Below are 25,147 nucleotides of genomic sequence, written 5' to 3' on the forward strand. Positions count from 1 at the left end.
CTGTAGAACAACAAACCCAGTTAGTCTACAAGAAGTCAATGGTATTAAAAAATAAATAAGGGGGGAAAAACGACTAGATTTAAAAATACTAGAGATTTAACAACCAAATATGATATATGGACTTTGTTGAGGCCCAGATTTGAACAAATCAATTTAAATAGAAAATTTGAGGATATTGGGGGGAAATATGATTATGGTTTAGACAAATAGATAATACCAAGTGATTTAATTTTGATAGATATGAAAATGCCTTCATGGTTATGTAAGGCAAATATCAACATTATTTAGAGATGCATACATAGGTATATAATGGGAAAATGATGTAGTGTCTTGAGATTTTGCTTGCAAATCCTCCAGCAAATGGATAAAAGAAATAGATAAAACAAATGTAGGAAAATGACAACTGTTTAATTTGGGTGACAGCTATATAGGGGCTCTTTGTAATATTCTATACTTTTGTGCATTTAAAACATTCACAATATTTTTTAAAACTTTAACATATACTAAATTTCTTATTTTAATCATATCCTTACATGGACCTCCTTCTGTCCTAAAATAGCCCAAAGAGGATTCTTGGTGGTATCACTATGAAATTCCCTTCCAGAAAATATTCACCTCAAAAGCTGTTAAGAAAATTATTCTGAAGTGCAATACCTTACAATTAATTCAGAGGGAAATCCGTTGCATTATAAGTTGAGCAGTCTCTGCATGAATATCCCAAACAAGTAGGCTTTAGTATTTCTTTAAGTATACACAATTCTTGAGAATTTTTCCCAAGTATCAAGAATTCCTTCCAACGAAGGAATCAAATTGCAATTGAACAGCTTTTAACAATCTTCAAGTCATTTGGAGTCTGGCCTCACACATGGAATCTGTTTCATAATTGTTAGAGTTCATGAATCAAACTCATGTTACTCTTTGGCTTGTGCTTTGATTTACTGGCATTTGTAGGCGCAATACTTAAGTAAACCCTTCTACAAGGACAGCCCTTGGCATTTTGGATTATATAGTCCATATCCTTCCATTTTAAAGTAATTTCTATTCTGGAAAAAACAATTTGCTCCTTCAAGTTTCAGCTGGATAGCTCTATGTCCATGGGAGTAGTAGGCAACTTATGACCCAGAGCAATTTCCAAGGAATTATATTTATTATCCAATGTAAGAAAGTAGAAAAGAGTATGATTAAGCTCTAAGACTTGTTAAAAAGTGTCCATTGTACCAGGGGACAGGATTTATTCCCTGAAGTCAGCAATGGCTCAAGATGAGGTGATTTCTGATGAAATCATACCCACCTGTTCTCTTAACAAATATACCTCGTTCCTTTCCCTTTTTCACTCTCTCCTGCATTTATTTAAACCTGCATTTATTTATTCCTATCTCCACCCATTTGTTCCCTATTGATTTATTCAACACATACTTACCGAGTATCTACTATGCACCAGGTACCACTGCGGGAAAAGGAGTTAAGAGTAAACAAGGAAGAGTCTTTGCCCTCATGGAGCTTACATTCTAGTGGTGGAAGAAAGTTAATGAACAAGTAAACATAAATAATAGAGTGATGACTGCTAAGAAGGAAATATCCAGGATGGTGAGATAAAAGGTTACAGGTTGGAGATGGAGTGAGAACCTAATTTAGACCCAGTGGCAAGGTTGGCCTCTTTGAGGACATATTTGATCTGAGACCTAATAAGACAAAAATGATCACAAGCAAGGTTTTCAAAGAACTGAGAGAAAGAATATTCAGGCAAAACAGCATATCCAAAGGCAATGAGTCAAGAAAGAAATTAGTATGTTTGAGGAACTGAAAGGAGGCCAACGAGCAAACTAAGAAAGATGTGGGACTGGGTGATGGGTGGGTGGGGAGGGAGGGTTTAAGAGATGGCACTGTAGAGTTTGGCTGGCACTAGACTACAGGGGATCTTACATAGGTATGGCAGGCAATGAAACTGCCTACTCAACGATTATGCTCTTCTTGCTTGCTGTAAGAACCCCAAGTTTGTTTGGGTAGCAATGCATCCAGCCCCAGACAATGAATCATAATTAATTTAAGCCAGTTCTGGCCAACAAGGTATTAAAGTGAAGGTACTAGAAGATTTTGAGAGATGGTTTCCTTCTTGCTATAAGAGCCACAAGACAATAATGCTCTTCTTGCCCCCTTCTCTCTTCCTGCTTTAGTTGCTGTCATGTTTTGATGTAATGGCCAGAGCTATGGCAGCCATTCTGCAACTATGAGGAAACAACCCTAAAAATGAATGTCAACTGACTTACAATAGCAAAGAAGAAAGACTGAAAGAAACTGGGGCCTTGGTGACATCATGAAAATGCTCAACTAATCCCAGAAACAACTAGCTTCATCCTTTTTGTTAAATAGAAAATAAATGGTTCAAATCTCTATTTTAGTTTGCTAAAGGCTACCAAGGCAATATACCATAAATGGGTTGGCCTTTACAAAGGAGATTTATTAACTTAAATGCTTACAGTTCTGAGGCTGTGAAAGTGCTCAAATCAAGGCCTCAAGAGAATATGGTTTTTCCCCAAGCTGCAGCTGTGGGCGATCTCTTCTCTAGTCTCCTTGCTTTCTTCTGATTTGAGTGGCTTCCTCTCAGCTTTTGTGTTCCATTGATTTCAGATTCTGATTTCCAAGGCCTTTTCTCTCAGCTTCAGGGGGTTTCTCTGTTTCTGCTGCTCCTCCAATTCCATTTTATAAAGCACTCCAGTAAGAGGATTTAAGACCCACCCTGGGCTGTGCCTTACCTGGAGTATTCTATTCAAAAGGCCGATCTCTTCTCTAGTCTCCTTGCTTTCTTCTGATTTGAGTGGCTTCCTCTCAGCTTTTGTGTTCCATTGATTTCAGATTCTGATTTCCAAGGCCTTTTCTCTCAGCTTCAGGGGGTTTCTCTGTTTCTGCTGCTCCTCCAATTCCATTTTATAAAGCACTCCAGTAAGAGGATTTAAGACCCACCCTGGGCTGTGCCTTACCTGGAGTATTCTATTCAAAAGGCCCTTACCTGAATCTAATCTAATCAAAGGTTCACAATAGGTTCACACCCACAGAAATGGACCAATTTAAGAACATTTTCTGGGGTCCACAGGACTCACTATCACAGCTGAAAGTATATAATTGCACTGAAAGCATATAATTGATTCAGCAGTGTGCCATGATCTGATTTATAGAGTCTTTAAAATTCTCCCTGGCAACTCTGTGGAAAAGAAATTACAAGGAGCAAGAGTAGAAAAGAGGTATCAAAGTCTGCTGTGATGTCCTGGGGAGGGATCACAGCTCCTGGACTACGGAGGAAGCAGTAAACTTGAAGATAAGTAGCCAGGTTCAAGATGTATTTTACGGGTAAAAACAATAGGATTTGTTGTTGGCTTAAATACAGGAGGTGAAAGAGAGGGATTTATGGTTGACCTCTCGGTTTTGAACTTGATGTACATGCCATTTATTGACATGGAGAAGACAGGAAGAGGAGGTGGGGGGAAGGGGTGGAATCAAGAGTTCTTTTTTGGATGTATTAAATTTAAGATGTATATGAGCCATTAAAATAGAGATGTCAAGTGCGCAGATAGACACATGAGTCTGAAGCGCTGGGACAAGATCAGGGCTCAGATTTAAATTTGGGATTTGCCAATACACAGATGTTATTTAAAACCACAGGAATCGGCAAGTTCCTCCTCAATGGCCAGAATCTGAGCAACTTTAATATTAGAGGGGAGCCAGAAGGAGAGGGGACATCCAAGAAGACTGAGAAGTAGTAACAGTGGTAGGAGGAAAACCAGTAACAACAACAACAACACTTCACATTTATTTAGAACTTTGTATACCAGGCTTTGCTCAAAGTACTCTGTGGCTTCATGGAAGCAAAAAGGAAAAAGTGTTTTCCTTTTTCTCCCTCCCTTTCCATTTTTTCCTGTGGCTTTCACTTCTAAATTCAAGTTTAGGCACAGTGCTTCTCAACTTTTATTTGAAATTAATTATTCAGGTATAGTTGGAAAATATTCAAACAGCACAATACAGGAAAGCTAAAAGTGAAAAGCAAAGATCTCCAGAAACTTTCACTCACAGCCTTACCCACCAGAAGTAATCATTAACAGTTTACTGGGGAGTGGATATAGTTCAAGTGGTTGAGTACCTGCTTCCCACGTAAGAGATCCTGGGTTTCATCCCCAGTACCTCCTAAAAACAAACAAATGAAGAAAAAAAAAAAAAAACAATTCTCATTGGGGAGTGGATGTAGCTCAGTGGTTGAGATCCTGCTTCCCATGTACGAGGTCCTGGTTCAATCCCCTGTACCTCCTAAGCAAAACAAAACATGGGAAACGGACTTTGGCCCAGTGGTTAGGGCGTCCGTCTACCATATGGGAGGTCTGCGGTTCAAACCCCGGGCCTCCTTGACCCGTGTGGAGCTGGCCATGCGCAGTGCCGATGCGCGCAAGGAGTGCCGTGCCACGCAAGGGTGTCCCCCGCGTGGGGGAGCCCCACGCGCAAGGAGTGCGCCCCTGAGGAGAGCCGCCCAGCGTGAAAAGAAAGAGCAGCCTGCCCAGGAATGGCGCCGCCCACACTTCCCGTGCCGCTGACGACAACAGAAGCGGACAAAGAAACAAAGACGCAGCAAATAGACACAAAGAACAGACAATCAGGGGAGGGGGGGAAATTAAATAAATAAATAAATCTTTAAAAAAAAAAAAAAAAAGTTTACTGTTTACTTTTCATGAATTTTCTATATTCATACACACAAACACACAGACTTTTTACACAAACAGCATCTTTCTATCTTCCTTCCCCTCCTCCTTCTCTCTACGTATACACACATGCATACATAAATACACATATATATCTTTTTTAATTTTTAAAAATTTTATAAATATCTATATATATTTAATTCTGCAACTTGACCTTTTTAAACTCAATACATTTTGGAGATATTTCCCTATCAGCACACTGAGTTCTACCTTACTCATTTGAAAGAATGATAATACCCTATTGCATTAATACATCATAATTTAAATTCCTCTATTGACGGGCAATGGGATTGTTTCCCTTTTTTAAACTACCAATATGCAATAAACATTTTTTAGATCTATCTTGGGATATTGGTGCAAAATTAACTGTCGGATAATTTCCTGGTGGTGAAATTGCTGAATCAAAGAGTACAGAAGCTTCTGATACTGCCTAACTCCCTTCCCAAAACTTTACCCAAATGACATTCTAGCTAACAGCGTTTCCTCACATCGTGTCAACATTCGGTATTAACAAAATTTTGCCAGTCTGAGCGATTTAAAAAAGGACGTCTCCTTGTTATTTCGGTCTCTTATTAGGAGCCGGGTGCATAATCGATGAACGTGCAAGTTCTGAAACCAGACTCTTTGGGTAGGATCCTAACTTTTCCCTTTAAACGTGACCTCGGACATGTTGGGTTTATCTCCTCTTCTCAAAAAAAAAAGATCATAGCACAAATCTTGAGGATGAAACGAGATACGCAGAGATACATGAAGCCTTCCCTTACACATTCGATATTCGCGGTTCTCGTTTTCAGTTTTTAAACCCGTGCTCATTCCACCAATACTTCATCTTTGGGGTACTCGTCTTCCCAATCAAGTTTTGCAGGACTCTCTCGTTGCTTGTAATTGGAAGAGAAGACATTTGGCTCTCCCTTTCCAAATGCTCCTACCTCCCGCAATCCCGCGTCAGAATTACTGTTTTACGTATTAGTGTATAGGCATGAGTTGCAGTTTTTAAGCAATATGCAAAGTGGACACTTGGTCCTAGCACGTCCCGGCGTCAGGACCCACGGTTCACGCCACAGAGAAAACTAGACTACAAGTTACTTCCCAAACGATTCCCAACCTGCCGCGCCATTAGACTCAAGTCGGCAGCGGTGAAAGGATTCCGAGAACAAAGTTTTAAACAAGAAAAAGTTCCAAGCCCAGGGCCTACATACAAACCCACGCGCTCACCTCACAAAGCCCCGCCCATCCCAGACGGAAGTGACGCTTCGCTCGAGTCCATCTCCTTCCGCTATCCGCCGGGGCCGAGGCCCAGTCGCCGTGGACGTGCGTCGGCGTCCGCGGCGAGAGGAGGGATTCTGGGTAGTAACGGCCCCGGCCGGCTGGGGCGGCTGGCCACGCGCAGCAGGTTTCACACCCGCCGAGGTCCTTGGCAGTGGTCGTTATAGGGCCGGGGGCAGCTGGACATGGAGCAGCCGTGGCCGCCGCCGGGACCTTGGAACCTTCCCCGGACCGAGAGTGAGGCTGAGGAAGAGAGTGACTTGGACGCGTCCCCCAGTTCCCCCCGTTGCACTCAGCTGCCGGGCGGCGGCGCCCAGGTAAGAGGGGACCAGCGTTCTTCGGGAGAATGGGGAGGTGCTGTTGCCGTCGACAATCCGCCAGAGTTCCTTATCTCCCCGGCCTTCTTTTATGCCCTGTACTGTGTCCTCACCTCACCTCTGGGATACAGGGTGCCTGATACCGTTCCCCCGCTATTGTAGCATCATCTAGAGGGGGATGAGAGAGATTGGACCTATGTTTCCAACCTCCACCTCCACGCATACTCTTTTTTTTAACCTCGACAGATTGATTCCCCACTCTTGGACGACGCGCCCCACCCCCTCCCCCGATAGCCCCAGATTTAGGGCGGCTCACGCTTTAACATTGACCTTTTGTCCTCTTGTGCATGCTTTTATCCGAGCGCTTTATTCAATTAAAGGCTCTCATGCCTGTGCATAGTTGATAGTTCAGTCATTCACTGGCTTTCCGACTTATGAAGATTTCAGATCCTACTTCATCGATTTTGACATCTGAGCAAATTCTTCAAATCTGCTTTTGATGCTGGTGTACATCTTTCCTATTGACATAACCATTTCCCTTTTACTGTTGTTATGTCTTTAGTTATGCTTCACGTCACTCTTCGCCAATAAAAACACAATAGTCACACGCTTGTCTTTTCCTACAGACTGCCCTCTCAGGTTCTCGATGCTACTCGCGGTTTCAACCCAGGCCTGCCTTTCTCTGAAACCTATCCAAATGTGATAGACCGTTTAGGATTTTTTTGCCTCCTATCTAAGGGAGAACTTACATACTCAAATCATCCTGTCCTGGTTTTTCTCCTAACCAGAATGTGTTTTCCAGTATTACAGAGTAAACACTAAAATGTTCAATGAAACGCACTATAGGTTTTTCTGCCTTCCAGCCGTATTGCAAATGGGATCCATGTTGCTTAACTGATTAGGTAGTTTTTCTCCAAACTCATTTTGCTAGATGTTAATAGGAGGAGTGATCTAAATCGTTCGCTAGTAAGTGTGAAGCCATCGATCCTATGCCCAGCTAACGGGTTTTGTTGGCTTCACACAGAGAAAAATGCTGTTTCATAACCACAGACTGTACTTCAGCCAGGCTGCCACTGGGAAAGTGCAAGACATTTTTCAGGAGGACAGAATAAGATTTGATGGGTCAGTAGTCACCCACTAATTATGGATCAGTAGTGTCATCTGTATATGCAAAACACAGCACGGTAATGTGTTACAGAGAGAAAAGGGTGCACAGCAGCTGTTGTCGTCAATTTTAAAGGCATATGGAGGAAAAAAGATCTCAGTTTCAGTGCATTGTGGCTGAATCACAAAATCTAAGAGAAACTTGTCATTTAAAAAATATTTTTTTACTTGAGCACTTGGAATCATAAACTTCTGTAACTAAAAGGAATTTGGAAGTGGATAGATACCCTTATCTTTCACTAAAAATGATTTCCTGAGTTAGTGGCAGAGCTAAAACTACAAAGCACTTCTGATTTCTAGTCCAGTGTTTTTCTGACTTACTGCACTGCCCAGCCTGGAAAGTGCTGTAGACTTTATGTGGCCAAATCTATCTTTGCGTGGTGTTAAAGTTTGCAAAGTGATTACTTACTAATTCTACATTAGTTCATGTGTTTATAACAAACCTACTTAAAAGGCTCATTTGTCTTGTTGGCTTTAAGACTTAAATTTTGGGAATGGAATATTTGGAAAGAAAAATATGTTCAGTTCAATTTATAAACGTTTTATAATCTTAAAAATCAGTGTTGGGGGAGCTGATGTGGCTTGATGGTTAAATGCCAGCTTCCCACTGGCAAGGTCTGGGTTTAGCCCCCATACCTCATTTAATAAAAAATCAATTTTGCTTTAGTTTATCAAATATGAACAAGCTAGACATTTTAATAGTTCTGAGATCCTATTAATGTAAATAAAGGCACATTGTAACTTAGAGATCTTGCTTGAGAATTTTTCATGTAAAATTATATTAGTAAGCCTTAATAATGCTAACAGTTCCTTTTTAGAATTTATATTCATTAAAATATAATCTTGTTTAATGGCGCTCTAAAACCCCATTATGGTCAGAGAAAAAAATTGATCTAATATTTAATCAGGTGTTAGATAATTTACTCAAGTGGCCAATGTAATCTAGGTAGTCTGTGGAGAAGAATTGAAACATAAATCATTTTTAGAATTCAAAAATAACAGTTTTGTATTTGATTTGAGAAATGAATATTTGCTCCCATGTAATTTGAAATTATAATTTGAAAATGAAAGATATTTCCATTTCTCCAGGTGGCAATTTTTATGAATCTTTGTCTTTTCTTATAAAACAAACTTTATTACTTCATTTTTCTCCTTTTCTTTCCCCTTCTTAAGCATAGCTAGCATAGCTAGTTATTCTTGGTCTAAATATTTAGATTAGCTGGGGACATGGCCATGTGGTGCCTGGGCCCCAAACCTGCTAAATGAGTAAATCACCTAAATACCAGCATTATCCACATTTACCTGAAGACTCAGTGAGGAAGTAAGGATCATGCCTTAAAATTCTTTACCACCACCTAGTCTTTTCCATAGAATAGAAATTCATTTATTCATCCTCCATTTATTGAATTCCTGCCCCTCAAGAAGTTGATAGTTTAGTAAATAAATAAATGCAATGCTGTTTGAAAAGCACCATGACAGAAGTAGCTGGGTGGGGAAAGAGATAAATAGGAGAGAGTTTAGAGGACTAACACCAGAATCTGGAAAGATGACCATGATAGAAGTTATCCAGGGGGAGGGGGATTCCAAAACGAAAGTGCAGTGTGAGGACAAAAGAATAAGCAAATAAGTAGAAGAGTAACTGGAATTGAGTCTAGAAAGTTAATTAACAGGTGGGAGTGTGAAGGACCATGCCAGGCACAGAATTTGCACTTTATCCCAAGACTCTAAGAATGAGTAAAGTAATCAGATTTGTGTTTTAGGAAGTCTAGTAGAATGGAAAATGGCTTAGGAGGAAACAACTGAAGGCAGGCAATCTGTAGTTCTGTAATTCGGGTATGAAATTATAAAGGCTTATACTAAGGCAGTGTCAGTTGTGATGCAGGTAAGGGAACAGATTAGAGAGAAATTATTCTGAACAAGTAGTTTGAAACTGATCTACACTTGCTTAAGAAATCAAAGATTGTCCATGCAGCTTTTGTTTTATAGAGCTGAGGAATGTAAGGAATTTAAATACCTATCACAGGGTCTTATGTGTTACAGTTCAGTAAATATTAAACCAGATGATTACTACTTCTGTGTGAAACGGTCACTGGGGTGGGCCCAGTTGGTGCCTTTTTATTTTAATACTTTGGCTTATTTTGAATTTTGATTAGGATTAAATGAAAGCATTTCTGTCTGATGTAGTTATAAATAGAAATTCCCAACAATAACTTCTCAGATAACCAAAGAGTGGGATAATTCAGAAAGAAAATAGGAACCAAGAAGAGATTACTTCTAAATAAAAGGTTTGCAGTAAAGACCTTGCAGAACGAAATTCTAAAGTTCCAGTTTTCTTCATGGCGAGTGGTCAGGCGAAGAGTTGGATTTAAGCTTTTGTTTTCATTATTCTGCTGTTTCAGCATTATGAAAACCATAAATCACATTTGTGGAGCACCAGCTCTATGCAAGACACTACTGGTTGCTAGGCTTATCATTGTTTATTAGTTGTAGGGGAAGGTATGCAGGCTAACAAAGAAGTTTAGAGGCTAGTAGATGAAACAAGGCCTATAATATAAAAATGTAACTGCCTACACAGAGGCAGGATACACTGTGTACTAAAAACATTGAATAGAAGCCCTTTCAATGAAAGAAAATTGAACTGTACTGCACAAACATACCCTTTGCCTTCTTTATTTCTTACAAATAGATTTTTGCTTTCCATCCAGATATATAGCCATGGGATTGAACTGGCTTGCCAAAAGCAGAAAGAGTTTGTGAAAAGCTCTGTGGCGTGCAAATGGAATCTCGCTGAAGCTCAGCAGAAACTTGGTAGCTTAGCATTGCATAACTCTGAGTCCTTGGATCAGGAACATGCCAAAGCACAAACAGCAGTATCAGAACTGAGACAACGGGAAGAAGAATGGCGACAGAAAGAAGAGGCTCTAGTACAAAGAGAGAGAATGTGTCTGTGGAACACGGATGCCATTAGCAAGGATGTTTTTAATAAGGTATGACCGTTTATTGGACCATAAGGAAAGAAGAATAAACTGTTGAAAATGTCTGTATAAACCAGTTGTGCGTATTTAGTAGCAAAGCAACAGAATCCTGTAAATAATACTCAATTTTGATAGAGATTTATGAAAATTGCTTGTTAAAAAAACCAGTATCCCCTTATACAAATATATGGCTGCGGTGTAGCACACTGGATATAAGTGGGTTCTGGAATCAGCCTGCCTCAAATCTCAGCTATCTAACACTTTGTGATATTGGGCAAGTCACTTAACATCTCTAAGCCTCAGTTTCTTCAACTATTAAATAAAAGTAACTATAGATACTTTATATCACAGGGAAGATGTAAAGATTAAATAAGGTAGTATCTTAAAAGCATGTAGAGTGGGTCCTGGCAAGTGGTAAGGCTCAGATATTGAATACTTTCTGATTTTGCTGTGCTATCAGTTTGTAATACTAATGTATTTATCAAATACTAATGCACTTACCAGATAAAATCTTTACACTGTTTATTCACTGGTATGTGTTTAGTAAATCCCAGATAGTAATCTGGATTTAGCATTAGCACTCAAAGGACCCTTCAGAAATAATTTAGACTCTTCTCTTAATTAAATGGTACAGTACTTTTGCCAAGGAGCTAGTAGTTTATTAAGAGTAGTGTTCTGTTTCTCACTGGGTTACATAGACCATATTCTTTGGCTTTTGTATCTGAGAAGAAATGGACTCAAATTGTAGTAAAGTCAATAGAACATTTATTGCTGGAAGTGGACGTTAGAGCATTGTTCTTTACACTATAGGGTATGACCAACGTTGTGAAAACAATTCAGTGCATTCCAAACAACTTAAAAAGAATGGATTAGAAAATGTCAGAGTGATTTCTACTGAGGATCAATGTTATAAAACTTGTGTTTTAAGGTCATGTGCTCGTGTGTGTAAGACACAATGTAAAATCTGTTTCTTCACCTAAACTGTAATCAAAATATTTGAAAATTCCTGCTTTAGCACGGCAGACTCCAGTTTTAATTGACAGGTCTCAAATATTTGTACTGCTGAACAAATATGTAAATTATAAAACATTCACAAAAATGGGAATTTATAAGGATTTGATAAGAATCTCAGTTAAAGTTATATTTTCCCCCAGATCTCATAGGGTTATCTTATGTACCCCTTACTTTTGTGGCTACTGCTTTAGAGTTCCTTTAATTTAAAAACCTGAAAAGTAGGTAGAGTGACTTGATACATAGTGGTGCAGTAAACATTAGGAAGAAATTTACATGAGATGGAGAGACTAAGAAAAGGTAAAGAAAGTTATGAGATATTCCTTATTAAGATGCCTTTAAGAATGAAATTGATGTCCATTTAATGGGAATAGTCTAGGAAAGTGGCCTGGTTGGACTTTTTAAAATTCCATGCTTCTCAAACTAGTCAGGGTCTCATACCTTTGTTTTCCAGTGAAAACTGGGGTTTCTAAAAATTGATTTCAAAATTCCTGAGAAAAGTGGAAAATGGAAAAGCCTAATAACTACATGAACTAATGTTTTAATATAGAATCAAATGATATAATTATATGTCAAAGAACAGTAATTTGTAATAATGCTTATTTTGGAGATGGAGAAACATTTATAATTAAGTCTAAGAATATGCTGATGGATACACTTATTTGAGGATTCAATTTTTTTCATTTTCCCAGAATGGCTTAAGGAAACATTCATAGAAGCTAAAAGGTTCTATCTTTACAAAATAGATGGACTTTATATATTATCCATTATTACTATTCTCTGAACCAGAAACAGGGATGATATTAATGCATCTGTGCAGAGAATAGGGATCGGCCTTCAGACATCATCATTTCCCTTAATGAACAATTATGGACATATTATCTAAAATAAATTTAGACCTTTTAGCCTTTAATTATGGAAAATTTCCATCATATGCAAAGAAAACACAACAGTTTATTGAATCTCATGTTCCACATCAACAACTACCATCACTCCACCATCCTTGTTTGATCTATACCTTTCCCTTCTTACCATCCTTTTTGATTATTAATTTTTTTATAGGTTTTATTTTTAGGGTACAATTTACATACAAATCGTGTAAGTGTACAATTTTAACAAATAGATAAACCCACATAATCCACACCTATCTAGATATATAATGTGGAACTTTTTTTTTTAAGTATTTAAATCTTCAGTCTGTAACCAATTGGAACAATAAAATTCAGTCATTTTCTACTAATTTATTTTTATTTTTAACTAAACTGAATCCTCAAGTTTCAGGGGTAATCAACTCATTCTCATCTAAATCCACATTCATCTTATCCTTAACCAGTGTTATTGTGTAGATTTCTCAGCCTGTAATACTATATGTCTCTATCTGACATCCACTTCTTTCCACCCTCTTGGTCATGCTTAATTGTCTTCTCTCAATAATTTGCTTTAACTGTATATTGTTCTAAGAAGTGTGTCTTTTTAAGTGTTATTTTATTTCTGCTTTGCATTTAGAACCCAAAACTATTTAAAATATCTTTTCTTCCAGAGGGAATGGCCAAAGCCATTCTTTATTTCATAACATTAACTTAGACCTTCTTTTAACATACATAGAAGACATGAAGCAAGTATTTTCATTTCCTCTCTGCTTTTAGTTTTGTCTTTAAACTTAGACTCTAACATAGCTGACATTTATACCACAAATTAATTGGACTATATTTATGATTCAGTCATTTGCTCAAAATTAAACATTGGTTTATCTGGGAGCTTGAGAATTAGGAGCACTAGTCTAGATCTGAGCTGTCCAACTCAGTAGCCACTAGCCACATGTAATATTGAGAGCTTGAAATGTGGCTAGTCCACATTGAGATATGCTATAAATGTAAAATATACAACAGATTTTGAAGACTTAGTACCATAAAATGTAAAGTATCTAATATATATTTTGTATTGCTTACTGTTGAAATAATAATATTTTAGATGTATTGGGTTAACTGAAATGTTATTAACATTAATTTCATCTGATTTTGATTTTTAATGTGGCTAATAGAAATGTTTAAATTACATTTATGGCTCAAATTACATTTCTGTTGGACATTACTGGTCTAGATGGCAGAGGAAAATGCTTTTATTTGGAAAGTATAAACATTTGAGTGCTTTCTGATTATTAACTGGTAGAGAACTAGTTTGTGATTTTCATTTTTGGCAGTGATGATCTCAGTGAATAAATGTGACCACTGAATGTTCTGAGAAACCATTCTGCCAATTTTTCTGGCTAGATAAAAACTTCATCTTGGTCTGTTTCATAAATTATTTAATCTAAAATAAGCACTTCCTTAGTAAAAATTTGTAATAGTTGAAGGATCTATCCATTTGGTGTCTCTTAAGAAGTTTATTAGAAATGTAGCAAAAGTCTATTTTGGTATATGTCTTAACAGAGAATTTGTAGTAAATATGCTTTGAATTTTGGAGTTAATTTCCAGTAAGAACTCAAAAGATTAGAATTTCACAATTCTATACGAAACGAATATTGCAAAAATGAATTATGCACATAAAAGCTTTCTATTCCTACATTGATAGGGAAATTCCATTTAACAGATTAATTCATTTATTTGTCTGAATGATTTATAAGACAGTTCTATAATTTTTCACACATACATAATTTTAAATAAAACCAAACCTCAGTACAAGGAAGTTTTTTAAAAATTTGGCAAAGAATTTAACAAATGAATTAAATGATGTAGTATGAGTATACTATATCCCCATTTTATGGTTTTTTTAGAAAGAATTGCTAAGTATTTGGTATCTGAGAGAGATGACTAGATTAGAATATAAAATTTGATTTTAATTTGTGATTTTTTTTTAGAGTTTTATTAATCAAGATAAAAGAAAAGAAACAGAAGATGAAGATAAACCAGAATCATTTATGCAGAAATATGAGCAAAAAATCAGACATTTTGGTAAGTCTACTACTTCTTTTCCTTCTTTTCTAGTGTTTAGTGTCATATATATGTACAAAACATGGAGTTATAAAATGGGAATCAAAAAAGTAGATGACATGGGCAGTGGATGTGGCTCAACCAGTTGAGTGCCCGCCTCCCACATGGAAGGTCTTGGGTTCAGTTCCCAGTGCCTCCTGAGAAAACAAGAACAAACAGCAAATGAATAAACCAACTCAGGGAAACTCAGGGAAGCTGATGTGGCTCAGTGGTTGAGGACTGGCTTCCCACATGTGAGGTCTGGGGTTCAACCCCCAGCCCCAATACCTCAAAAAAAAAAAAAGAAAAGATGACAAATTTCTCTTGTGTAGCTACTTCTGGCACAATTATACAGCTATAGTTGTAGTTTTGGTTTTTTTTAGGGGTTTTTTGTTTGTTTGTTTTAGTTATAAATAAAAGATTAACAGAGCAAACCAAACTGTGAAGTGAAACAAAATTCAATATATAGTTATACAATACTCTAAAATACAATCTTTTTTCCTTACGCTCATTTCCCAACTAGTTTTTTTTTTCTTTTTCCCCTTTGCTTCCTTAGTATGTGATTATCTTATGGTTATAAGAGTAACAATTTTTTTTGGCAGGTTCTGGATATGATACTATATACTATAATTCAGGTAGATCTTTGAAGAGTACAGTAACAAGTGTGTACAAACAATGAAACAGTTTTTCTTTTGGAGATCAGGAGTGGGCTAGGTGTAAAGTAAATGAAGTAATAAAAGTGAATGCTTCACAGAAGAGGTAACTTCTGACCAGGTTGTAAGGAACAGATGCGAGTTCTCCATGCAGATAGGGGGACAAGGCAACAGCGTATATGAAAGCACAAGAGTATAACAATGATTTTGGCAGTAGATGAGGATTGTGGTTGACAGAATTAATACGGGAATGTTCTATTACAGGGTGTTATGAGTGTGGTGATACATGAGAAAAACATAATGTTATTTATGGACTATGGTTAACAGCAACTCTGTAGTGTTTTTGTAGCAAAAGGAAAGTTGGTACTAAATTATTGCCAAAGGCCAAAAAAAAGATTATGGAGTTTGGTTCTTTGAGATATGAATATGCTTTTTTTCCCCACTTCATTAATAAGGAGACCTTGACTATGTCATTCAACTAATCTGTGTTCATCTGTGTATCTTTCTGAACACTCGAGGAACAAATGAGTTATTAGTTGGAATTAGAGGAGTTAAAAGTGCTGGGAAATAATTTTTTAGGAGTAATGTTTCCATAACTTGCTGAGCTGCATTTTTCTGTTATTTTATTTTTTTGAATTTGAAATATAGTTATGTAAAAAAACAAAACAAAACACAGAGTCATGAAACAGCATGGTTTGTTTCGAGAATTAAAAGCATTCTGATACTGCTGGAGTGAAAACACTAATGGGAAGTGTTAGGAGTTAAGTTTCAAAGTTGCTTGGTTTGGTTTGTTTTATCCCAAATAATATGTTAATTTGGTAAACATGATTTTTATATTTGCAGTGTTAATAAGCTTTTTTAAAAAAATATTTCTCCTCCCCCTTGTTGTTTTTGCCACTCACTGTCTACTTTCTGTGTCCATTTGCTGTGTGTTCTTCTGTGTCTGCTTGTCTTCTCTTTAGGCAGCACCAGGAACTGATCCTGGGACCTTCTGGAGTGGGAGAGAAGCATTCAATCTCTTATGCCACCTCAGTTCCCTGGTCTGCTGTGTCTCTTGTTGTCTCTCCTCTGTGTCTCTCTTTGTTGTGTCATCTTGCTGCACCAGCTCTCTGCTCTGGCCAGCACTCCACACAGACCAGTGCTCTGCTCAGGCCAGCACTCCACATCGGCCAGCTCGCCACTCAGGCCAGCTTACCTTCACCAGGAGGCCCCAGGAATCGAACCCTGGACCTCCTATGTGGTAGATGGGAGCCCAATCGCTTGAGCCACATCTGCTTCCCTTAATAAGCTTTTTAAATGGCATCTTGAAATATTTTTTCTATTATTTTTTCCCCCAGTATATGAGAATTTCAATCATGCGTCAGTTATGTCAAGACAAAGGATTTTTCCCCTTTATTATGAAATTCATTTGTTCATAAAATAACCTTTGTTTTTAAACTTTTTATTAAAAATCAAGAAAATAGGCTGTATATTCTATTTAATTTCATTTACTTAATTCAAGAATAGTACCCAAAGGTACAATATATATTATCATTTAAGTATTGCTTAGAATATAAAATTATGGATAAACAGCTTTCCCTTTGAATAGTGAGAGTTGATGAATGGATTCATATTTAGATAGTCACTAGGGAAATATATAGGTGAAATAGCACATAATTATTAAAATATTTTGATTTGTCAGAGGGAGGTTTTTAAAGCATTCAGGGAAAAAGGCTGACTGGTTTAAATGACTGGATTATCCTTAAGCAAAAGATTTAACTTAATAAACATTTATTGAATGAACTGTTCATTATTATGCTAATAATACCCAATATTTATTGAGCATTTACTAATGTGCCAGGCACTGTCCTTAAGTGCTTTATGTGTATTAACTCATTTAATTCTAATAAAGTCCTGTGAGTAAGGTACAATGTTTAGCCCTATTTTAAAGATGAGGAAACAGAGGCACAAAGATATTAAAGGAACTTTTATAACGTCCCATAGCCAATAAGTGGTAAAGCCAATATTCATACCTAGGCAATTTAGCTCAAGAGTCTGTTTTATTAGGCATCATGATAGATTGTTACTCTCCATTTGTTTATAAATCTGTTCACAGATTCCAAAATAACATCAGCAATTTCAAGCATATTCTGTTCCATTTGGCATGTGACTATCTTTAAGTATTTTATTCATAAAATTCTATACTCTTTCCCCAGAGTTTTCTATGGGCTACCTATAAACCAGACTTCTCAATTTCATAATAATTTAGCATGAATTTTTTTTAAGTACAGTAATGACTAGTATTTCTCAGGTAAATAAAAGCTATAATCAACCTCAAGTGTTAATTTGTCTCAATTAAATAGGTAAATTTTTCTATTTAATGACACCCTTCCTTATGGCCCCTACAAGTGTCACTAACCCTTTCATGTTATCCTTCCTGCAAAAGAAACCAAAATGGATAGGATTTTGGTGCCTCAGTGAGTCAAGATGCTGCCATGGAGAAGTAAATAGGAGGAAGCGAAGCTCTATGGATGGTAGATTGAGTTGAAAATATTGACCTCTTCCGAAATGTAAGAAAGCTAAGGCAACATTGCTTCACAGGATTTATTTATGACTTTAGGTATAAGAAATAAGGGTTATACTTTCTTCAGTTTTGTCCTCAGAAATCATTAGACTCTTCAACTATATTTTGAGTAGTTTTAAGTAACTTCCATTATCATTCTGTTCCTCAGAATTTAAAATCACCTAATCTCCATATCCAAAGTGTTGGGTAAATAACTTTATAAAGCATTTAAAACTCTTTATGAGAAAATGCTAAATGCTTTTTTTCTCATTTTTTAAGAGAGGAAAAATATGTCAGTTATTTTCTGTTAAGTCCCATGTGTTGCATGTGTATATTTTTCAGTAAGACATTTGCCCACAGTTTTGTATTTATTTGCATTTTTTTATGTGGAACTTTAGTACATAGAAGTTCATTTTGTGTTCATAGGAGTTCATTTTGTGTCCAGAGGAAAAGTTTACTGCCAAGTTATTAAGACCACCTTATAAAATCTCCAGAACAATTCAGTAATAGCCAAAGTTCTAACAAGTCTAAAGCTAACATTATTATGTTGGAATTTTTTTTCAAGTGTAAAGCTGACAGGACAAAATTAAAAGCTCAACACTCTATTTTCATGATTACCTGAACAGTATTGACTTTTTGACCTAATTTATTTATTCTGATAGAGATGAAAACACATAAATCATTTGGATTAATTTGCCATCTTGAAACAAAATGACTGCTGCATACAAATATGCTTAATTTTTAAAAGATTTCAAATAAATTTAATAGTTAACACTAAATGTCTATAGTTTGTTAATCCATTAGTATTTGTTGTGTTTATTATATATAAACAGACATTGTGACTAATTGGTTAAAAGTATATTTGTCATAATACCAATTGCTTTGGTTTCCCATGCTTTTAACATCTTATACAATTCTTAATAAATTAGAGATTAAGTGATTTTTCTGAATCTTTTAAGTTTGCTAAGTATAGCTTCTTGGGATTTTGCTTGTTTTCCCTTCGTTCTTATAGAAAAAAATTCTATTCTCTGAAAAAATAATATTGTGTATCTTGAAATCATCTTTAGCCTAAGATGACCAACCCAGTTTTCCTAGGACTGAGGGCATTCCCGAACTGCAGAATTTTCAGCTTTAACTGGGAAAATCCCAGGCAGACAACGAAGAGTTGGTCACCCTACTTTCGCCTAATTATCTGAAATAAAACTTTCTGTGAATTTTGGAAGCTATTGCCAATGCACCAGGCATTTTGAAGAATGTTATCCCTCTTCATTTACTCTTTTACTTTAATATATTGCTCTGGTAATATGCATTTGCTTTAAAGAGAATCGTTGTAAAATAGCATTTCTTCCATTTAGAAAGTAAGAAAATACTCAACTTTCATGGTTTAATTCTCCTTTTACAGGTATGTTGAGCCGGTGGGATGATAGTCAAAGATTTTTGTCTGACCATCCATACCTTGTATGTGAAGAAACTGCTAAATATCTTATTCTATGGTGTTTTCATCTAGAAGCTGAACAGGTATTGTTTAAACCTTGAGTAGAATTCTGATTTATTTTTTGCTTAATTTTTATTTTTTACATTTTTTACTTTAAATGAAAACAGTAAAGGACATTAGGTAAAATTACAATATTTTTGTTTTCAGATATACTTGAGTTTAAGTAGGGATTTTTTTTTCAGTTGCTTCTGTTAGTACATAGAAACTTTTTCTAGTTTGTTTCCCCCAACCATCATCTTTCCTGTTCCTGTATGCTATAAATCTTTTTCTTATTTTTTTTAACTAATTAGAAAGTCATATTTTAAAAATCCAAACTTTAATCACAATATTAAATAAGCCAATAGCATGGTCCCCTTTAGTTCTCTGGTCCAAATACAAATAGCAACTTTCTGCTAATTAAAACTAAGATATGCTATTTATATGTCTGTGTAGTATTTGACTTGGGATAAAGCTAAAGGGACGAAAACCAAAAGTACTTTAAAAATTCAAATTTTGAATCAGCTTACCAATTCAATGTATTTACAGAAGTATGTCTTATAATTTTAAACTATTTATTTTCAGAAGGGGGCTCTAATGGAACAAATAGCACATCAAGCTGTTGTAATGCAGTTTATTATGGAAATGGCCAAAAACTGTAATGTGGATCCGAGAGGGTGTTTTCGTTTATTTTTCCAGAAAGCCAAAGTAAGTAGCTATTTGGTATTGTTAAATGGGAAGGTTAGGGCCTTAGCTGAGGCTTTGTTGGTCCATACACCTGGAAGGAAATCATCCAATCATGCTGCCAAAGACTTCTGTAGGTTTTACAGTGAAGTGAGGATTATTGCAGATTTCATGATTTAAAGTAGCAATATAAGAGGCTTGTACTCCTGTGTGAAATTGAGACCTGTGCAAATGAGCATTCAGGAAATTTGGAATGTTCAATCATTTGTTCTTTTAATATAAATATTGAATGCCTAATAATGGCAAAGCACACCTATTTCAGATGCTGAGGATATAGTGTTGAACAAAACATAATAGGATCCTTCATGTATAGAATTCATAAAGGGAAAAATGGACTTTCATAAAGAAAAGTAGGAAAACTGAAAATTCAGGTAGAGGAATGATTTAAAAAGTTGTGGTTCGTAGAATATTATGCAGCCCTTAAAGATTATATTTAAGAAATTTCTAATGATCTGAGAAAATGTTTATAGTCAAATGAAAAGAAAGTAATGTATATTTATACGTACAGGATACGGTTGGCTATGTTAAAGAAAAATAGATATGCCTAGGAAAAAGTTTAATTACATTTCACACTCACTAGATCAGTAATAATTTTTTTAAATTGTGTAAGAAGTGAAGCAATAATTCTCATTCATTGCTAATGGGAGTACAAATTGGTTCAACCACTTTGGAAAATTACCTAGTAAAGTTCAACAAGTATATCCTCTAACATCCAGAAATTCTCCTAGGTATATACCCTAGAGTAGGGGTTCTTAACAAAGGGTCCATGAGCTTGAACTGAAATTAAAAAAAAACATAATTCTTGTAGGGATGTGCAGTTTGATATATTTATTAAATAATACACAGTATAGTGTGGACTTAGTAACAGTCTGTGGTTTTCACATGACTGGCAAAAGGGTCTGTGGAACAAAAAAGGTTAAGAATCCCTGCCCTAGAGAATAGGTTCTCAGAGTGTGGTCCAGGGACCCTTGGGGATCTTCAGAACCTTTCAGGAGGCCCTTAGTCAAAACTATAATACTAAGATGCCTTTTTTATTCTCAGGCTCTCATGAGTATTCAGTAGAGATTGATGCAGAAGCAGAGTCTGAGAATCCTGCTGTCTTCTATTAAATCAGATGTTAAAGAGACAAAAATGTAAAACAGTTTTACCCTTCTAACTAAATTTTTTGTGTTGGAAAGTAGTTAATTTTTTATAAAAATGTTATTTGTTAGCATGTAATGAGTTTATTTTTTTAGTTAATAATTTTGTATTAAAATCCCATAGTTTTAATTTCTAACAGTAAATATTGACAGATATAACCCACATAAACGAAAGCTCATTGACTTCCTCAGTAATTTTTAAGAGTGTAAAGAAATCCTGAAACCATAAAGTTTGAGAACTGCTGCCCTAGAGAAACTTACATGTGTATACTAGAAACCACAATGTTTATAGTAGAATTGTTCTTGATAGTAAAAAACCTGAAAAGTACCCATTTGGGTATAACAGTGGAATGAATAAATTGTGATGTATTCATTTGGTAAAGTACTAATATATAGCATGTATGAAGAAACGAGAGTCAAAAGTCATAAAATGATACATCCAATATTAACCATTTTTATAAAGTTCAAAAAAAAAGCAGAACTAAACATTGTTACACATAAGTGGTTAAAGAGACAAAGGAGTTATACAGTCAGATGTCATGATAGTGGTAACCTCAGAGAAGAAAGGAGTAGGGATGATATTGGGAACTGATTTCTAAGGTACTGGTAATATATTTCCTAATTTCTGTGGATACATAGTAGGTTTTCCCCCCCAGTAACCTGTACATATGTATTTTACATGCTCTTTTGCATATATGATAAATTTTGCTGTGCACAAAAAGAGGCTAGAAGGAAATATACCAAAAGGTTAACATTGGTTATACTTGGATGGTAGAATTATAAATGAAATAAAAGCACATTTTTCATGACTACAGTGAAGATATTTCCTTTTATAAACAAGGGGAAAAAAATTACATTTTTAAACTTAAAAAAAAACAGAGCAGCAAGTAGTCCTACCTTAAATGCCTTAAATTCTTCTGAAGTACAATTTTAATAGGAAATATTCTCAAAACAGAATTTTAATGAGTAAATGATTAGTATTTTAGCCAGGTTTCTATTTACTGTTCTAAATTTTTAGTTAACATATAGGGGTAGTAAAAACCATACTTCCTTTTTCATCTTACATTAACGGATGTAGTTGAACTAGGGCTTAATAGAACAATGGAACATGCCAAAACTGTAGATAGTCTTCAAAATATGATGTTCCTAATTTTTTTAAAATTAAAGAATAACAACTTTTACTGTATGTTTACTTTGTGACAAGTACTGTTCTAATAAGCATGTTATGTGGATTAATTTATTAAATCCTCATAACATTTTTTGAAATTATTCTTATTTTACAAGTGAGGAAATTGGCATAGAGAAATTAAGCAAATCACCCATAGGTTACTTAATTTAAAAAAGAAAATCAGACAGATCATTCTAGATCTAGATCCCTAGGTCTCAGGCATGTAGTTAGTTCAGCTCTGCCACTCAATATTTCTAATAGTTTGTTGTATAACCATTTCAGTAGGATTGTCTGGGGTTACAATGGCTAACGTTCCGTATGTCCATGTGGGTACCATATATTGATTAAAGTGACATGGTAAAAATATAGTAAAGGAAATGATTCCTAAATTCATGAAGAGATAAAATTTCAGCACCCAACATTTTCTGCAATATTTGGATAGATATTGAAGCTAATAAGTAATCTACAGATTTCAATCTGGTTACACATCCTAAACTGCATTAAAGAAAAAGTGTTTCAGATAAAAGGACCCTTTGAAAATAAGGAAATATTTGACAAGATATTGCCCACCACTTAACTTAAATCTTACACCCTATTAATGTAGAAGTGCTGTTAATCATGTATCTCCAGAGAAAATATTTATAGGGAGTTTTGGATCAAGAATTTTGCTTATATTAATGTGACTGTTGAACACATAAGAATTCCACTCAGCATAAGTCATCACACACTTTTCTTCACATATGTTGAAAAGAAGCTACTTGCTTAACTAGAACACTGAGATATTTCCATAATGAAATGGAATATTGAGTTTTCATTGATTTTCATGACTTTCTCCCAATAGGGATTATATATTTGAAGAATTACTACAAACAGGTAATAGTGCTTCCTTACTAATTGACGGGAAATTAAAAAGTTCTAAGAATATCCCTTGATTGTTGATTGCTAATGAGAAGAGTGTAGAATGAATTTGAAAGGTTAAATAAGGACTTTCTTAGGTGCCAACAAGGATCCAGATGAATCAAGAGAAAGCCTTACTTTCTTTTGTTTTAGTTGTATATGTATGCATAGAAAGGGCTTGGTTCTTACTACTTTGTTTTCTTTTGCTGAAGTAGAGGGAAATGGAGCAAACTATTCGTTGTACCTATAAAACAGAGAATTTTCACAAATCTGACAGATCACTGTGATTTCTATATTTAAACTGTTCACCTTGTTTTTACTTCCCCACTTCAGACCTGATAAGTGCTTTTTTAGAACTTAACGTGTGGTCTAGAAGCCTTGACAAAAACTGTCTTTTTTGTTTGTGTTTTCTAGGCAGAAGAAGAAGGTTATTTTGAAGCATTCAAAAATGAACTTGAAGCTTTCAAGTCAAGAGTAAGACTTTATTCTCAGTCACAAAGTTCTCAACCTATGGCAGATCAGAATCATGTTCCCTATTCTGGTGTTGGATCTATAGGTTTATTAGATTCCTTACCACAGGTAAGTTGGAAAGTAAATATTTTAAAATGTATTCATATAATTCTTGTTCTTTTGGACTGCTGTTTCCTTTTTTTTTTTCTTCTTTTTTTTGGGGGGGTGGGGGCTTATTGTGTGGGACCCAGTTATTTCTATTTTTGGTTGAGGGTCATAGTTATAGTTGCATCTTTTTTTTTTTTTTTTTTTCTTTTTTCCACTTTTTTTTTTTTTAAAGATACTTCAATTACATAAATGTTACAGAGAATATGTATGGGATTCACATATGCCCCACTCACTACCTCTCTGCATTTTTCCTCATTAACAACATCTTTCATCACTGTGGTACATGAATTGCAATTGATAAACACATTTTGTAACATTGCCACCAACCATGGATTATAGTTTACAATGTAGTTTACACTTTCTCCTATTTGACTCTGTAGGTTATAGCCAAATGTATAATGGCCTGTATCTGTCATCGTAATGTCATTCAGGATGATTCCCAAGTCCCGAAAATAACCCCCTATTACACCTGTTTTTCCCTCTCCCTAACCCCCAGAATATCCATGGGTCACTGCCTCCATAACAATGGTATTTCTTCCATTGCTAGAATCATAATCAGTCTATAGTAGAATACTAGGAAGTTTATTTAGTCTATAGTTTGTTTCCCAATCCCAAGGACTCTGGGGTGGTGATGCCCACTCCACCATTAATTGAGGGGGGGCTTTGATTCCATACATCTGATGGATGGGACTGTCTTGCTTGCAGTAGTAGGCACTCTTGGTTCCTTGGTAATTTGTTTGTCCATCATCCTCTCCCTGTTAATTGTCCTGAGTGAGTCCATTGAACTGGAGAGTAGGTGTTGCAACTCTGTTGAGATTCAGGGATCAGCTGGCACATGGACAGCCCAAAGATTTAAGTCTCTTGGATGTACACCTACCAACTCTAGTATTAATTATAGGTTCAAATAGGACAGAAGAGCCATGCATCAGAAAATTATTGCTGACTCTAACTATCACACTGGGAGAACATAAATACCAGATTAGGGCCCACTGGCAAGGGGCCAAATTCCTGAGCTATCTGCCCTGACTATAGTGTCTGGTTGTCTCCATATTCGTGAGGAGCTTTGCTGTTTGGGGTAGTATCTACTTTGGCTGTCAATGAGATCCTGTTGAGATGTTCACAAGTATTATCTCTGGGATGGCCTCCCAACTCACTTTGAAGTCTCTTTGCCATACAAACTCACTTGTCTTTAGCTTTTCCCCCTTTCAGTTAAGGTCTTCTCCCCCCGCCCCAGATGCATTGCTTGTTGGTACTTGGTAGCAATCCCTCTGTGCCAGGGAGGCTTATCCCTGGGAGTCATGTTCCATGCTGGGCAGAAGTTGTTGCTTTTATATGCTAAATTTGGCTTAGAGAGAGTGGACTGCTGTTTTTTGTATGTAATATATATGTGACCTTTTTTTACTATTCTTGCCTCAGAAGATAATCCTGAGTTTCATTTCATACCATTTTTGGCATTGAATCTCCTCCATCT

The 25,147-nt window shown here is 35.9% G+C and overlaps 1 protein-coding gene across 2 annotated transcripts in view; it reads left to right on the forward strand.

Annotated features, from left to right (window-relative positions):
* The first annotated feature begins 5,989 nt into the window (after positions 1-5,989).
* The window catches only part of CDC37L1 (cell division cycle 37 like 1, HSP90 cochaperone), a 35,605-nt gene continuing 16,447 nt past the window's right edge, over positions 5,990-25,147 (forward strand). The window contains exons 1-6 of one of the 2 annotated variants that reach the window (XM_004457402.4): positions 5,990-6,325; positions 10,195-10,476; positions 14,333-14,426; positions 19,042-19,157; positions 19,696-19,818; positions 23,473-23,637. In XM_004457402.4, the coding sequence (XP_004457459.1) occupies positions 6,194-6,325; positions 10,195-10,476; positions 14,333-14,426; positions 19,042-19,157; positions 19,696-19,818; positions 23,473-23,637 (912 nt within the window). In that variant the 5' untranslated portion in view covers positions 5,990-6,193. Of the gene's footprint in view, positions 6,326-10,194; positions 10,477-14,332; positions 14,427-19,041; positions 19,158-19,695; positions 19,819-23,472; positions 23,881-25,147 lie in introns of those variants that run through there. The other variant, XM_071216710.1, reaches the window with a different exon arrangement.

Source organism: Dasypus novemcinctus, chromosome 8 (assembly GCF_030445035.2).
Source record: "Dasypus novemcinctus isolate mDasNov1 chromosome 8, mDasNov1.1.hap2, whole genome shotgun sequence".
In the NCBI taxonomy this organism is placed as follows: Eukaryota; Metazoa; Chordata; class Mammalia; order Cingulata; family Dasypodidae; genus Dasypus; species Dasypus novemcinctus.